This window comes from Macrobrachium nipponense, chromosome 12 (assembly GCF_015104395.2).
Source record: "Macrobrachium nipponense isolate FS-2020 chromosome 12, ASM1510439v2, whole genome shotgun sequence".
Taxonomy (NCBI): Eukaryota; Metazoa; Arthropoda; class Malacostraca; order Decapoda; family Palaemonidae; genus Macrobrachium; species Macrobrachium nipponense.
Genome location: NC_087205.1, coordinates 47443100 through 47460908, shown reverse-complemented (window position 1 = coordinate 47460908; position 17809 = coordinate 47443100). Strand labels below are relative to the sequence as shown.

The 17809-nt window shown below is 38.2% G+C and overlaps 1 protein-coding gene across 11 annotated transcripts in view; it reads left to right on the top strand.

Annotated features, from left to right (window-relative positions):
• Nucleotides 1–17809, top strand: part of LOC135224515 (E3 ubiquitin-protein ligase MYCBP2-like) — a 1655355-nt gene that overhangs the window by 846989 nt on the left and 790557 nt on the right. For all 11 annotated transcript variants that reach the window (XM_064263565.1, XM_064263560.1, XM_064263570.1 and 8 more), the window contains 3 exons: nucleotides 134–225; nucleotides 11114–11297; nucleotides 11990–12058. In XM_064263565.1, the coding sequence (XP_064119635.1) occupies nucleotides 134–225; nucleotides 11114–11297; nucleotides 11990–12058 (345 nt within the window). The remainder of the gene's footprint in view (nucleotides 1–133; nucleotides 226–11113; nucleotides 11298–11989; nucleotides 12059–17809) is intronic.

Sequence of the window (17809 nt, the reverse complement as noted above, 5' to 3'; positions counted from 1 at the left end):
AATATCTTTTAACTGTAGCTTACAGCTTTCCATGAAATTAAAAGGTGTATGGAAACTGAATATTCTTTGAATGGATCAGTCAGTTACATTGGTCACACAGACAAGAAGGAACTAAAATGTAATTATTTCACAGGCTAACAAGTGGTACGTGGCGTGGGCACGAGTAAGTGGACCGAGTAGTGACTGTGGTTCATCTGGTCAAAGCATGGTTACAACTGAAGATCAGTAAGTTTTTCTAATATGGTTTATATTAATTTTGCCCGTAAGAGGGTACCCTTACAGCACTCATTAGGCTTAGAGTGGTTCACTCTTGGCAGTACAGTATTAAAAGCTCTTTGCAATATCCCTTCTGTCTTTGAGGCTTTTGCTTTATTTTACTTTTGTTATTCCACTTTTTTTTTCACTTGCTGGCCCAACTGCTTCCTTTTTTCTCTCTCTCTCTCTAATATGCATCCCTGGTTTAGAACAGATTTATTTGAGCTGGCTTACGAGTCTAGAAAGTAAAGTTGTTAGTTGGCTTGAATCTTTCTATGGTATTATATAGTATTAATATACATATATTCATTTAGTAATTTTATTTGTGGTGAATTTTACCTATTGTTAAAGTTGACTTATCTGCTCTGTTAGGTACAATTGGCATTCACAATAAACAAAATAATAATACTCGGCTGACCCACTAGGACTGTCTTTGAAGTCACCTGTTCCCACCAGGTGCTTTTGGAAAGTTTGTTTTTGTCAGAATTCTTCATGTTGTGTCCTTGTGCATATAGTATGAATTGATGGTCATTATATTGACAATTTCTGGCTGATTTTATCCTGTACGGTATTGGGTTTTTTCTTCTATGTCATTTACAGCAAGCAAAGCTAGAAACATTAGACTCTATAGAAATGAGTTTTGTATAAGCCCGATGCTTTGGTTGTGCATGATGGTCATACTATGTTATGTTAGTTTACCTGTGAGGATAACAAGTGTGCTTTTACTTCTTGTTCTGAAAAAGTAAGGGTGGGTCTGATGAGAGGATTAATAGTTTTGTGACGTGTCAGAAGAGGCATAAGACTGATAGATTACATAAGCGTATTCAATAATTTCCTTCAACTTCGGGTGTTGCTTGTCCAATTACTCCTTCATTGCCTGATGGGTTGTTTCTTCTCTCATTCCCTGTGCTCTCCCTTCTTATGCTTCCTTTATAATATGAGAAAAGTTTTTAGGTAATTTTGGGTATTCTTCTTTTGTAAATTTGTAAATTAGACATTTGACCATATATGTTAATGGGTGAAGATCATACTTCAGATCATACTTCCCCTATAGTGATGAACATTTTTCAGTTTCTCCCATGAGAGAGGTGTTGAAGCCTTTGTCTGTCTGTAGACCACTTTCTAGACTCCCCTGTCTCAGTTGGTCCTCTCTGCTGACTTCGACCAAGACAAGGCTCAGGGCAAATGTTTGTGCCCTTTGCCACCTCTCTCAACCACCTAATAGCACCAATATGATGCATTCTCAGAAGGATTTATTAGGTAGAGTTTAGCACACACATTTCCCTGCTTATGTTATCCTTTTCTGGAGAGAGTGATAGTGACATGTGTAACCTGATGTAGCTGACTTGGAAGTATGGATTACGTATAATAGTTACCATAGCTGCTGTTTGAGGATATAGATCCTTGTTTTCCTCATTTCTGTGCCATTGGCAATTGAGTATCTCTAATGATCCAAACCTTAAGGAGCTGTTGCGGTTGTTTGAGTTTGAAGTCTCCAGAGTTCAGTAACAATCTCTTTCATTGAACTTGAATGTTGTTTTAAAATTTTTATCTGCAGATCCATTTGAGCCTTTGGAATCTGTTTCTTTGAAGTTTCTGACCATGAAGACTCTTTTTAGTAGTTAATGACAACAAAAAGAGTAAGCGAATTACAAGCATTCCCCAATAAGCTAGGCTTTTGTAAAGGAGATGCTATTTTATCATTTGTGCCTTTGTTCTGGGTTAAGAATGATGTCAGGGCTAAACTACTACCAAGAATGGTAAGGATTCCAAGTTTAACCTTTTTGGTGGAGAATGGAGGAGAGGCTTTACTCTGTCCTGTTAGAGCAATTAGGATTTACTTCGATAGATTAAAGCCTGTTAGGGTTAGAGTTAATCGTAAATCTAACACTCCATTATCTATGAATATGATATCTTTTTTGTTAAGCATTTAATAAGACTAACGCATGAAAAACTAAATCCAGATCTCTTACCTTTATTGAAGGTAAATATTCATAGTGTATGAGCAGTTGCTATTTGTTTTAGTATTTTTGATGAATTTGTCTCTTGAGGACAGAATTAATGTGGCACAGTGGAAGGGCGATTTTTGTATTGCTGCTCATTATCTAAAAAGATTTAGAAATTGCATTCAAAAATGCTTCACAGCTAAGTGGAGGTGTTAGATCTCCTCTGAGGGTGCCTCTTCACCTTCAGGAGGTGCTTTGGGAAGCATTGACGCAGGCAATTAGGGAAGAACTACTTCAGGCGATTCAGGAGGCTTTGGAAGGTCCTTCTTTGTTTGTGTGATGAACATATGATTGGCAGCTGCTGCTGTTGCTTCTTCATAGTGGTGAGGGCTTGATTATTGGGCTCCCATGTTGCAACAAATTCCTGGAGGTTGTTTATCATTCTTTTAACTTGGGACAGGCATTCCAAAGTTAGGCCGCTCTCCTCCTCCTGCCCCTGTTCCTCTCCTGAACCTGGAGTGTCTTCCTCCTCGCTGGCAGACTTCGTCAGCTCTTCCAAGTCCTGGTCTGTCAGGGGGTCAGGGTGGGCATCAATGAGGTTGCTGACTTCATCCTCGGTGATATCGTCAAAGCCCTCACCACCAAGGATTTTCACCAAATGGACTACCTCAGTAATGGCCGAATGCTGGATTTCTTGAGGAGAAAAGCTTGTATGATTATGGGCACAGTCCAACTGCAACTTACTCCAGCAGGCATTCAGGGTCTCCTTCTTTGTCCTTCAGCAACCGGTCAATGACAGACAGACACGTGGCAATCGTGAATTTATGCCAGTAGGCTCTCAGCGTAAATTCGCTGTCACGGTTCATTGCATCAACAAGGTGCTGGAGGGAGCTCCCGGTGTAGAGTACCTTGAAGGCTCAGATGACGCCCTGATCCATAGGCTGGAGGAGAGAGGTGGTGTTGGGAGGGAGGAACTCGAGCTGGACTCCCTTGTAGTAAAGATGGAGAGGGTGGCCACCAGCATTGTCCATTATGATTGCATAACTTGAGGAATGAAGCTCTTGTGGAACCAGTACTCCTTAAGGACTTTGGTGATCCAGGCCTTGTGATTATGCATCCAGAAGACAGGCAGTAATGCCTTGTTCTTATTCTTTAGTGCCTTGGGATTTGCAGCCTTGTAAATGAGGCCTGGTTTCAGCATAAAGCCAGCCGCATTCCCGCACATCCGGAGGGTCAACCTGTCCTTTTGTGTCTTGAATCCGGAGGCTTTCGCTTCATCCTTCATAAGGCACATCCAGGATGGCATCTTCTTCCGGAACAGGCCAGTTTTGTCCACATTGAACACCTGTTCTGGGCAGTATCCTTTCTCCTGGATTATTTTGTTGAAGGCCTCGGAATATTTCGTAGCCGCCTCTTTGTCGGCAGATGCAACTTCCAGATGTAGGGAAACAGACTTTAGGTGGGTGAAGCATCTTTTAAGAAAACCCAATTGTTACTGAAATTTTGCTGTTTACTTTAAAGTATTACAGAAATGTAATATTTGAAAATTAATAAATCTTTTTTTCATCATAAAAAATGTATTTAGTCACAAAAATATACTTAGTACGTATGCATGAAAAATACGTACACAATGCGTGCTGCAGACAGAAACATACATACTCTTTTATATTTACCTTGTATTACATATTTTAAATATTGTCTGCGTACTTTTAGTATCATCCTAAAACACTTTATGTACATACATATCATTTTTAGAAATCATCTTAAAATATTTCATAAAATGTACAGTGCATAATGCATACCCAATTGACCCAATATGTTTGTGCATTTTTTGCCAGTGCGGTATTCACTACTACGGACTAAGATTTATTCTTTAAAATGGCCTCTAAATGTTCTGCTTCGCCTAAGGCTTCTGGCAAAGAGCCTAAGCTTCAGAGGCCCTTTATAGTTAATGAGTGCTGATGAGAAAATAGATGTGATACTCATGTTAAGAGAGGGCTGAAGTCATGGAGAAGTAGCAGCCCATTACTGTGTGACTGAAAGTGCAGCTGCCTGCATTGAGAATGAGTATGAGCAGGGCAAAATACTTGGGGAGGCTATTCTTGGAAAAAAAACTCTCCTTCCTCTTTAGTAATGCTATCCCATCAACTGACCAGGCCTTTGAGAAATTTTGTGGTCTCTACAGGGATGTCAGGGAGGTACAGATAACAGTCAATGGGATAGAAATAAAGAAAGGGCCACAACTTTCATCAATACTATAAATGAAATAGTGAAGCCCTATCTTGACTTGTTTGTACAAATGTACAATTACCTCAAGATGGTGGTGCCTCCTGAAGAAGGTGACAAGACGCCATCAGAGGGCCTGTAACTCCTCTACTGTGCTGTGCAGTCTATCTTAATCATCATTCATCAGGCTGCACAGCTATAATATCGTCATCATCTATAATCAACATTAAGCACAAATAAGTGCTGTATGATTTCATATTATGTACACATATTATACAGTAAATAACATGAAAATACAAAATATTTCTGTACAAAAGAATTTGCATCTACGAATAGTGGGGGAAACCGCAAATAATTTTAGATATGTTCACACAGAACCCTGCGAATGGGCGAGCCCTCCCGAAAATAATTTTTAGATAGGTTCCAAAGAAAAATCCATGAATGGGTGAGTCCGCGAATCCGGAGAACGCGAATACAGGGAGTCCACTGTACTGAGAAAGATTCCTGTATGTGTCCAGGTTGTACAACAACCTTTGGAAAAGTTGCAAGAGGAAGTATTTAACAACACTAAGAGAGACCCATTGAGTAGGAATAATGCATAGCTCTTGTCCCAGGGTAGGGAAAGTAGTCTTCATTCATAATAGGGGCCAAGGAGCAAGTGGAAGTTGGGCTAAGTGGTCGAGTTACATATGGGGCAAGACAAGGTTCCAAGAATGGCTACTCTAAGAATGGCTCATAGCCAGCTCATGAGACCTGTAATTAAGTTATACCCCCTAGAGCTGTGGCAGGAGATAAAAGAAATTTATTTTGCAAAAGTATATATATTCAGCCAAGCACCTGTCCGAGCAGAAAGACTGCTGAGATAACTGCAGAAGCCAGGAAGGCATTGATAAGAACAGGACTAGTATTGTAAATAATGTAGATATGAATTTTTTGGTAGGGTAGCATGTCAAAACTTCGTCAAAAGAGATTGCTCTTTACCGTAAGTTGTGATGTAGTTTGTATATTTTTCTCTCATTTATGTAAAGTGGAAAGGCATATTGTCTAAAAGGAAGATATGTGTTTAGTTATATTTGTATTTAGTTGGGAAAAGCGTTGTGTTTGGTTATTTCATGTATTAGTTTGCAAGTGTGCATTTAATAGCACTTAAGCATCGGTCGTCAGTTGTTTGTTGGTTTGGTAGTTAGTCAAACGTTTATTGTTGGTCAGCCGTGACCATGAATTCAGTCTTGTTACAGTCCTTGTACAGTGCATTTGTACTGGGAATGACTTGTGTAATCAGTAATAGTTAAGCTGCCATTCGGATGACACATTGTCCTATGCTCTCCAAGAAGTCATCAGGATCTCCGCGCCTAAACCGCTTAAGAATTTTTATCATAAAATTCATTTAGGGAAATTCCTTTAGAGGATATATATATCTAATGATGGGGAGAATTTTCCTGTGATGTTCTTTGGATGAGAATAACGAGGAGCAGACCATGCTAATGCCGATCTCAGGCAATTCAGATTAGGAATAACGAGTCCACCATTCATAATAATAGTAAGTTAATATCATTTATATACTCATTAATATAGTACTCAACCCTATGTAATGTCTTGAATGTTATTTAGAATGAGTGAAGTAATCTGAGTTTTTAATAGTAGTATAGAACTTAGGCTACGATTAGGTCAGTACATTTCGATTCACTTTAGGCTCTACAATGCCTTGTGATTTGAAACACACTACTTATTTCAAAACGAGTTGTAATAAAATCAGAGGTGGCTCTCAGGAATTGGCCTCTCTCTTTGCTATGGGGGTCCTTAAGAAGAGAAAGCTTTGATGTTTGTGCACCACCAAGGTTGTTTCTTCTTCACAGAGGTTGGTTCTGCTCTTCACACCCCTAGACCACCATCATCTTTTCCCACAGTCCACCATCAGCGAGATCACTTCGAACCGCCTAAAGAAGTCCACACAGGACCTCTTGGCCCAGTCACCTAGATGCCCTAAGGAGTTGGCCACCTCCGGTGCCAAGTTGTTCTCTCCTCTTCAATCACATCTCTTTTGTAGCAGCAGGCAAAGGGCCCAGCCTTAGACCTTGGACAAATGTCTGATTCTCAACTTGTCCTTTTAAGAGGTCCTCCTTCAAGCTTCCTCACAGAAGTGAAGACTGTATCCTCTGTGTGACGTTATGAGCCAGTCACCTCAAACGTTTTGGGAGAGGAGTACAAAGGGAGCGGAGCAATAGATTGTGAAAAGTCATGAGGGTTGACTACTCCATCATGTTCAGGGAGAAGCCACCCATTGTCAGTGCTCCTGTCATATTGGCTTCCTACTCAGCAGGCTGGAAGAGGTATTTGGCCCTTTCGGAAGAAGTTTCATCCCTCCTCAGGAAGAAGGCAGTAGAGGTGGTCGAAGATGTCAGGTCAGAGGGATTTTACAATCGTCTTTTTGTATTCCCCAAGTCATCAGGAGGTTGGAGACCTGTCCTAGACGTCAGTACCTTGAATTTCTTCATCCAAAAGATGAAATTCAGGATGGAAACAAACCAGAATGACCTGTCATCCATTCACCAGGATGATTTAATGATGTTCATCAGCATGCAGGATGCATAATTTCCCGTCCCCCATCCATCCTGACTCTAGAAAGTACCTCAGGTTGGATTTCCATGACCGAATCTATCAGTTTTGAGCCCTGTGCTTCAGGCTCCCGACAGATCACCAAGTGTTCTCTTGGGTTCTTGCCCCCCCTTGCAAAGTGGTTCCATCTTATGGGAATCAATATCTCTCTATTCAGTGGATGATTAGCTCCTTCAATCTCCTTTGCAGGAGAAGTTCATGAAGGACCTTTGGAAGACACTTTTCGTAGCCAAAGAATTAGGAATACTAATCAACATGGAGAAGTCTCAGCTGACTCCAACACAGGAGATACTTTATATATTTGGGCTCTTCCGTCTGTCCCCCAAGATAGTAGAATCATGCCTGCAGACAGTGGCTGACTTCCTTTCTCTCCAATCATGCTCAGCCAACAAATGGATGAGCTGGCTTCCATAGAACGGTTTGTCTCTCTGAGAAGACTCCACATGAGAGTGCTACAATTTTTCCTGAGAGCCAGCTGGGCCAGGATAGTGCATCCAAACTCTTCATTTTTCCTCTAACTCAGGAAATCAAGAAGGACTTGCAATGGTGGGAGTCTAAAAGCTAACTTTTGCACGGGATGTCTCTCCTTGCTCTAAGCCCCAACCTAGACTTTTACTCAGACGTGTCGGACCTAGGTTGGGGAGCTCTGCTAGGGAACAAGGAACATGGGACATGGTTCCTAGAACAAAGAAAATGGCGCATCATCAAGGAATTGACGGTGGTTCATCTAGGACTGCGATTCTTCGTGATGGAAGTGTTCGACAAGACAGTGACAGTTCTCCTTCCCTGGGCAGACCAGAATTGTCACAATGTTCATCCAGGGCAAACTGAATATTTGGGCGGATAAACTGAGCTGCCACAAACAGGTCCTCCCCACAGAATGGACTCTGGATCCACTAGTTTGCATAAATCTGTGGAAACTGTGAAGAAAACTGACCCTGGACAGGGAATCATCTTCATTTGTTGTTCTGTTTGCCAGCCCCAAAACCTCTGGCATGGGTGACAGATGCCATGCTACAGGACTGGACAAACAAAGACCTGTATGCATTCCCACCATTCACCATAGTAAGGGAAGTTTTAAGCAAGTTTCGCGCCCACCAAAATGCGATGATGTTAGTAGCCCCATTTTGGCCTCTGAAGGAGTGGTTCCAGGATCTCCTCTGACTTCTGATAGACTTTCCGAAGCTGATGCCACAAAAACCAACCAAGTCTTCTCTAATAGCCTCACTTCAGACACTTTCATCGAGGATTGTAGAAGATTTAACATCCCATCTTCTCAGATGTCTGTAACAGAGATAGCAGATTTTCTGCTTTATTTGAGGTCCTCTAAAGGACGGTCCTCCTCTACCATTAGATGTTACAGTGCCATGCTGGGCTCCGTTTTTTGCCAGAGGTTTGGATCTCTCATCAAACCAAGATCTGTCCATCCTCATTAAATCTTGCGACACATCCAAGCAAAAGAAGGGAGTTTGTCTCTTGGAATTTGGATGTAGTTCTTAAATGGTTCTCTGGCCCATGTTTTGAGCCTCTGCCTCACTAGAAAGACCCTATTTCTTGTGGCTCTATCATCTGCTAAGCAGGTCAGTGAGCATTATGCAATTGACGAAAGGATTGCATTCTCTAGAGGACTGTCTGTTCATTTACCCTCGTTTTTTTTTTGTCAAAAATGAGTCCCGTCCAAGCCCTGGCCTCATTCTTTTACCATTAAGAACCTAATGATGATCTTGGGCCAGCAATGATGCCAGTATAATTCTCTCTCAATTCTGATTTTGGGCCCAGAGGAGGAAGAGAGCTCTTTACCCTGTGAGTGCATTAGGATATTATTTGCATAGGACTGAAAAAATCCAAGGGCCTGTTAGTAACCTATGTTTCTCAGTTAAAAATCCATCTTGACCCCTTTTTAAGAATGCCATGCCATTCTTTCAAAGGGGCCTTTTTATTGAAACACATTCCTAAATTGGAGAAAATGTCTTAACATCTTTCAAAGTTAAAGCTCACGAACTCAGCGTGGTCTCCACCTTGTTAGTATTTGAACATAATTTGTCTCTTCTATTCTACAATCAACATATTGAAGGTGTCAGTGGACATTCATGGCTCATTACCTGCATGAAGTGGAAATGGTATTTGAGAATTGCAGTACCTTGGGTCTGTTGTCACTGGTTGGCATGGTGTTGGGGGACGAACTGTAGGAAGCATCCCTTCTACCCTTGTTTTCTTTGCCTTGCCCTAGGGTGTCAAGTCTTAGGGGAGCCTGGGGGTACTGTGTACCTGGAGTACCCACCAGGGTTGTAGTGTATGGGTAGTGGTTTTTTTTATTTTGTGGGATAGGTGACAGCATTTTTTTTTCTGGTGGCTTTTATTGTGGTGCAGCACCCAGGGAAGGGACAACTTAAGGGTTGCCACCTTGAGCTCAGAAAAATACAGAACATGTTGCATAAGGAGAAAAAGTTACGGTATACTGAGCAAGCCCTTTCAGCTGGGATGTTCAGTGAGGCTCCTTGAGCCCCATCAAGAAAATTTGCAGTATGTCCTATTTCTGGGGCATTCTGTGGCTATGTGCAGCTAACATGAGGGTGAGGAAGACATGTTTCATATTTGATGAGGACTGGAAGATCACATCTCAAGTTGTCTGTTATCAGTGAAGTGACAGGTCTATAGAAATTCAAACTAAATGACATACTGAGACATATAAACAAAGAAATAATATATATGTATACCATCAAGTTTTTTCCTTCAGTGCTGCAAAATTGACAGAAAAATACGCTTGTGTAGTTTTAAGATAATGATGTTCTGACCGACATATACAAAACAAATGGCATTCTGTATTAGTTCAACACAGAACGCAACAGCTCATTCTCCAGTACAGAACAAATCTGTATTTTACAGAGTGGGTGGCAACCCTAGCAACTATGGGTGCTTTGCTAGCCATCAGAAATCTAATTCGCTGCAAAGCTCCCACTCACATAGAGACAATCCATGGCTATACCACCACACCCCATAAGGTTAAGATGAGCACCAACTAGAGGCAATATCTACCTGCAGTAGCTCTCTTACCAGGTAAGGAAACAGGTAGCATTGTATCAGTGCTAGCAACTTTTCTATTCTCAAATTCTTTTTGTCCAAGTATCCCACCTCCTGTTGGTGTGGGATTCAGCTATGTAATTATAATTACTTGGTAAATATTTATAAAACTTTATCATAAAAATTTCATTTTCATTTTCCCTAAATATATCTTGTCTAATAATAAGTACATCTACTATAATACTCCGGTGCATCTTATATGACTGGAAATAAGGTCAGTTTTCCTAAGATGCTGGTGTCCATTTCAAATAGATAATCTTTAAATTTTAATTATAAAAGAATTTATGTTGGTTACCGGATTATATATCATCATTGCCTTCAACACCTTGTTATGCAGAGGCCTCTTGAAGTTCACCAGGTGGCCAACCTGGTAGTTTTATACTGTGATTTGGGCTCCAAGCTTAGGGTGCAAGCCCATGGTGCTGTGTAGGTTGGCATCTTTTCGGAAAAAGGCTAGACCACCACAAAATATTTTGACCTTGCTTATGATGACCACCCAAAACACTGGCAGCACGATAATGGATAGGGATAATGAGCTGAGTGTTTCATATCCTTGTCTTCAACTCTAGTTGTACAGCAGATAACCATGGTTGAAAATCAATAGACAGTGTCAAGGGTTATTGGCCATTGTCATTTAAGAGCTGCACACTGCAAGGAACTGGTTATTTTTTTTTATTGCAATTAAACAATGAATTCTTCTTGAATTTTGCTACAAGCAGAATTATTTTTAGGGATTTAGAATTTATGTGAAGGTTATTGCGTGAAGAAATTTATGCATTATTTTTCTGAGTACTTACAGAAGCCTATGGATCTTTTGATATTTATTGACTACATTAAACAAGCAGTTAAATATCATATATTAATGTACATAGAATTTTTTAGAAATCATATCAAAATAGTCATCCTGTCAACTTACCAAATCCATTACAAACAGAGTGAAATGTGTGGCAAATATTTACCTTCTTAAAGGGTTCACTCGTTAATTTCAGAGTCATATTTTACTTCAAGTCATCAAAGAAGTCAAACAATGGAACTGATGTAAATGCTGGTCAGATTCCACAACTTTTGTATCGCATAACATCACAAGAAGGGTCTGTAACTCCTCGTCCAACTCATGACACATCAGAACCAGCCCCAATTCTTTCCAAAGGGTTTTTTATGACAGTCAGAAATGTAAGTAGAAAGTTGAAGTAGTTTTCAGAGTGATTTAAACCTTAAACATTAGAAATATTCTATTAGAAAAAAGATGATACAGTACACAATCTCTTCTGCAAGACATGTTCTTGTTGTCAACACATTTTTTCTTAACCATAGTTGTAAAAAAGCTGATTAACAACCATCTGAAGATTATTTTTTCAAATATTTCTTTTGGAAATTTGTATTTGGGTGGCATCATTTCATGGACCTCAATTTTTTAAACATTTAGTTCCTGGGGCAATGCAAAAGGAGAAAACAGGTCATGCATGGGTTCATATTTTTGTAAACTTTGTGTACTTTTGAAATAGAACGGGGAAGAAATAGAGGTGGGGGTTATGTATTGGCATTATGTTTTGTCTAGATTTGTTTTGTATGTTCCAAATAAGTTGAAGGGTATTTTTAAAGTTACTAGTATTGTTTAAGTAGGTTCCTCAAATCTTTTCCCGTAACAAAATTCTATCTTCATTGCATCAATGATGTCTGGGTCTCTGTCCCACCCCCTGTTTTTTTTCTTGTAGGGTTGAAGCAAACATTGAAGCCTCTGTTGAAGTACTAGAAGTTTTGTTAGAGATTATATTCATGGAAAAGATAAGATTTTTAATAATTTTCTTAATTTTTTATGCAAATAATTTAACATGTGTAAAGAACTTCTAAACATTATATTCCAGGATGTATTTCAGTCTTTGTTGGATTTACTTGGCTGGGCATGGGCAACTTTGAGATCTTGTGTTGGAGAAGTGAGTATGGCTTTTTAGATTTTTTATGACAAAATTAGCAAAATCAATATTGCATTCATATTTCATACATGCATAGTGGAAGAGGGGAACTTGGAATGGTGTGTATTTAAATTTACATTTTTATGGTCTTTGGAAGATGAACCAAATTTTGCTTGATAGATCAGGTGTGATTTGTGGTTTAACCCTAATTTTTTTGTATAGCGTAGTCGCTGTTGAGTCCTCAAAGGATTTACCCTCCATGGAGTGTGCCAGCGCCCCATGGTAATCAGACTAATATCAAAGAAATATCTTTTAGCCTGCTCTTTTAGCTGGGTATTATGGCATAATGATAAACACTATGACAAGTGATAGAGTATAATGGACTCAAAGACAAGAAGGCATTTTATCCTGTCTTTGGACCGGTTAAAAGACCAAGAATCCATTACTCCTCTGGTCAACACAGACGTAAGTCTATTCAGTCTGTGCTCCCCTATTTTGAAAATTTTTTCTTTGAGATTGCTCTCCACAAATCATGGAATTGCCGAAAGTTGAAAATTAAGTGCTTATTTTAAAAATTTAGTTATAGCAGTTAGGTTAAAAACTGTGGAACAAAAAAAAATGTTGCTAAGTTCACGGAAAGTAGAGAATGCTTTCTATGGAGACAAAGATGGAGATAATTAAAAAGTATGAAGCTGGCATGCGGTTGAGTGTGATCGCTAAGGAATACGGCCGAAATCCGTCAACGATAGGCACCATCCTTAAGCAGAAGGAAGCCATCAAAGCAGCTACACCTTCCAAGGACGTGACTATTTTGTCCAACAAGAGGAGCCACGTGCATGATGAGATGGAGAGGCTGCTTCTTGTATGGATTAAGGACAAAGAAATCGCTGGTGATATGATAACCGAAACAGCATTCTGCCACAAGGCCAGCGATATTTTTAAGGGACATCGACGCCAACCCCAGACTTCAAGGCTTCTTGGGGGTGGTTTGATAAATTCCGTAAACGGACTGGCATCCATTCGGTGGTGCGGCATGGGGAGGCTGCCAGCTCGGACACGAAAGTGGCCTAAGCCTTTGTTAAGACGTTCGACAAGATGACAATCAAGGAAGACTACAGTTCTCAGCAAGTCTTCAACTGTGACGAGACTGGCCTTTTTTGTAAAAAAAATGCCATCTCGGATGTACATCACGGAGGAAGAGAAGAAGCTACTCAGCCACAAGCCTATGAAAGACAGGCTTACGCTCACACTTTGTTCCAACGCCAGTGGGGATTGTAAGGTGAAGCCCCTACTGGTCTATCATTCCGAGACTCCTCGAGCCTTCAAGGCCCGCAAAGTGCTAAAGGAGAAGCTTTCGGTGATGTGGAGGGCTAATGCGAAAGCCTGGGTAATGAGACTTTTGTTCACGGAGTGGGTAAATCTGTGTTTCAGCCCGACAGTGAAGAAATTCTTGGAAGAGAAGCGCCTTCCTCTGAAATGTCTGCTGTTGTTGGACAATGCCCCTGCTCACCCTTCTGGCCTCGAGTATCCTTTCATCAAGTTTCTTTATCTTCCGCCTAACACCACCCCTCTCCTCCAGCCCATGGACCAGCAAGTGATATTGAACTTCAAGAAGCTGTATACAAAATATCTTTTCAAGAGATGTTTTGACATCACTGATACCACAAACCTCACCTTACGTCAATTTTGGAAGGAGCATTTCGATGTTGTGATACGCATATGACTCATTGATCAAGCTTGGCAGTAGGTTTCGAGGAGAACCTTGAAATTTTCGTGGAGGAAACTCTGGCCTAATACCGTATCCGCCCTAAACTTTGAGGGCTTCAACATGGGCGAAGCTAATGCAGATTCAGAAACAGTTGACGATCTGGAAACTGTTTCACAACCAGATCTTAACAAGATCGTTGCACTCGGCAAGTCCATGGGGCTGGTCGTCGACGAGGACGACATCAGAGCACCAAGAGGAGCTTACGACGGATGACCTGAAAGAGTTGGAGGCCATGCAACATAACATCGTTCAAGAAGAGTTCTCCAGCAGCGGCGAGGAGGAGGAGGAGAACCCTATGACAACAGCAACAATTAAGGATGTTCTAGCTGCTTTTCATTAAGTGCAATCATTTGTAGAAAAGAGACACCCCGAAAAGGCTTACACAGGTCATATGCTTGCACAGTTCGATGACGTTTGCCTGAGTCGTTTCAGGAACATTGTGAAAAGCAGGCAGAAGCAATCTTCCTTGGATAGTTATTATTTTAAAGAGGCCTTTAGGAGAGGTAAGAAAACAGGAAGATCTAAGTGATACGTAAAAACAGAAAGTTGAAAGTGGTGAAGAAATTGAAATTTTGTGAAAAAAAAAAAAAAAAAAAAAAATCAGAAAAAGCCAAAAAAAAAAAGAAATTTCATTTTAAGATTTTCATAAAGTTATGTGTTAATGTTTTCTGCCATTTGTCAATGTTTCGTAAAGTTAAGTGTTCATCTTTTCTGCCGCTTGTCCTCCTCCTCTGTCGCCACTTTCGGAGATCGCCTCACTCGAAAGGTAAGGTTCCACATTTTACTACATATGTACGTACATGTACGTACAGTATTTCTTGTACCATGTACACTAATACACTTTATTTACAGTACAGTAAAGGTTATGTTAGGTATTGAATGGTCCAATTTGTTGTATTTTATTGTTTATTGGTCAATTTAGCTTTATTATAAAATTTACTGTGGTGTTTTTGTAAGACTTGGAATGAATTAGGCAATTTACATGTAAAAAGTAGTTCAAGATACGAAAAAATCAGGTTACGAAGGTCGCTTTGGAATGGATTAATTTTGTATCCTGAGGTACTACTGTATACTGTATATATATATTATTATAATATATAGATATATAATATATATAATATATAAATTATATTAATTATATATAGATTTGTAAAATTATATATACATATAATAATAGATATTATCTATCGAGCATATATAGATATCTATATTAATACCCTATTATATATATTCATATATATCTATAATTATATATATATTATAGATTATTATATATATTATATATATATATATATAATATATATATTAAACTTATATTATATATATTATATATATATATATATATATATTATCTTATAATATAATATATATATATATAAGATATAATATATATTATATATATATCTTCTATATTAATATCTATAATATATAATATATACTATATATATATTATATATTATATATATATATATAATCTTATAATATATTATATATTATATATATATATATATATCTATATTCTATATATATATATATTTATCACTATTATATATATATATAATAGATATATAGATATTATAATTTAATATATCTATATATATATTAGATCATATGATTAGATATATATTCTACTTATATAATTATATATATAATACATGATATATAATAGAAATAACACATAATTGGTAATATATAAATATCTATATATATGATATAATATTATATATATATTATCCCACTTCCCAAAACCCTTACCTATATATAGATATTTCTATCTATATTAATATATCTATATATATATAGATTATATCGATAGTATATATATATATATATATATAGATATATCTATTATCTTACATATATATATATATATATATATATTATATATATATATAGATATATATATATATTATATATATAGATCTATACATACATATATATACTATATATATATAAATATAGATATATAGATATATTAGATATATATTAGATAGATTAGATATATAGATAATACATGTATATATAATAGAGTTACATATATATAATATATATATATAGATTATATATAGATATATATATATATATATATATATATATATATATATATATATTATATATATATAAATATATATATATAAGGATTTGACGTAGGAATAATCTATTTCTGGGTGATTGGCTTTTGTCGCCCTATGAAATATCCTTAAGATCATTATTTCTAGGTAAAATTAATCTAAAATTACCAGAGAAAAATAAAATTAAGAAAATGTCAGTAAAACTGACTCGCTCACTCTATAAAAGAAGTGTCGGTATGGGAATATAGGCGAGTGGGATCACTACCACGAGTCATTTACCATTTAGACCTTCCAACATAAAATCCCCACCAGAGAGAGCTGATACTAAAGGGTGATGCGGCCGCTACTACTACTACTACCGACGCCACGGACAGCAGCGCCCCTAGCGGTCATCCTTAATCTATGAACATCTTGTCCTGTAGGGTGGGTAAAAGAAAACAGGGTGGGTTTCATAGGGCGACACGAGCCAATCACCCAGAAATAGATTTTTCCTAAGTCAAAATCCCTTTTTGTCTGGGCTCAGCTCGTGTCGGCCTATGAAATAGTACCAGAGAAACAGACAAGATGGGAATAAGGACAAATGAAACCCAATAGTAAAAAAGGTAATATAATATAAGTGAATCAGGGACATTACAGTATACAAACAAAAGTACTTGAAGCTAACTTATCCTAAACAATGGCATGGTAAAGAAAGCAATCAATATAAAGTACTTAAAATTAACTTATATTAGACATGGTGATACATAATAGTGTAATGGCAAGAACAATATAGAATGATTCACTTAATTAAGATATTACAAAATATACAAACTCATTGTGGTTCTACCCTAGCATAAAAATAAAGGGTAGAAACACTGAAGTACATTATATGTACATAACGTGGATGTCCCTAGCCAAAAAATAAGGGACAATCCACCAATATGATTCTAGCAGCTAAGGCTAGAGTATCCCGAGTAGCATGGCAATAGGGTGAGGCATGTTGGACGAGGTAGGTAGAAAGGAGACCTGGATCTATACTACAACTACTGTGCAGTATCAGGAGAAACAATGTTTCCCGCTGCTACTGCAGAAAATTTTAAAGATTCCAAGGACTTCAGGTAATGACGTTCAAAGACCTGTCGGTGATTTCCATCCAGTATACTTTTTAAGATCCTCAAAGTTCATATGTTGGAAGTAATTAATTGAGGTGGCTACTCCTCTGATGTCATGTGCTTTTGGAAATGAATCAGGGTTGGCTTGTTTAATGAAGTAAAGGATCTGTTGTCTGATTCCTTTCACTGATAAAGTGCCACCTTTATCTCTCATAAAGAGAGAACCTGAGGATCTAGAGGATGTACGAGATAGAAAGGCTCTTAAAGTTGATACTGGGCAAAGAGAAGGATCTTGCGGAAGTGGGATGACTTTCCAAGGAGCCCACCTTGCAAGGGGATCCTCATTTTTTGCTAAAAAGCTACGATCCGGGGAAAGTAGAACTTCTCCTGAGGGGAGAAATTCCACATGACCCGCATCTCTGGATAGAGCCGACAGTTCTGAAATTCTGGCTCCTGAAGCCAGGCTTAACAAAAATAACGTCTTTCTAAGGAGCTCATGAATGTGCAAGACGAGTTGTCAGTATCTGAGGCTAGTTTGAGGACATCATTTAAGAACCATGAAACTGCAGTAGGCCTTTGAGAAGGTCTGAGTCTAGCACAGGCTTTGGGAATAGACGGTTTAAAGTAAAAAGGAAAATTTTATCTGTTAGGTCTATTTGGAAACCCAACTGAAAGATTTCTTCAAAGCCGATTTATTAGTAGTAATAGTGCTAGCTGCTAAACCTTTTTCAAACAAGGACCTGAAAAAGGATATAGCTAAGTTAACTGTCATGGTTGTAGTGTTTGATTCATTCAGGAAGGATGCTAATTTGTTTTTAACAGCTGAATCATATTGTCTAAT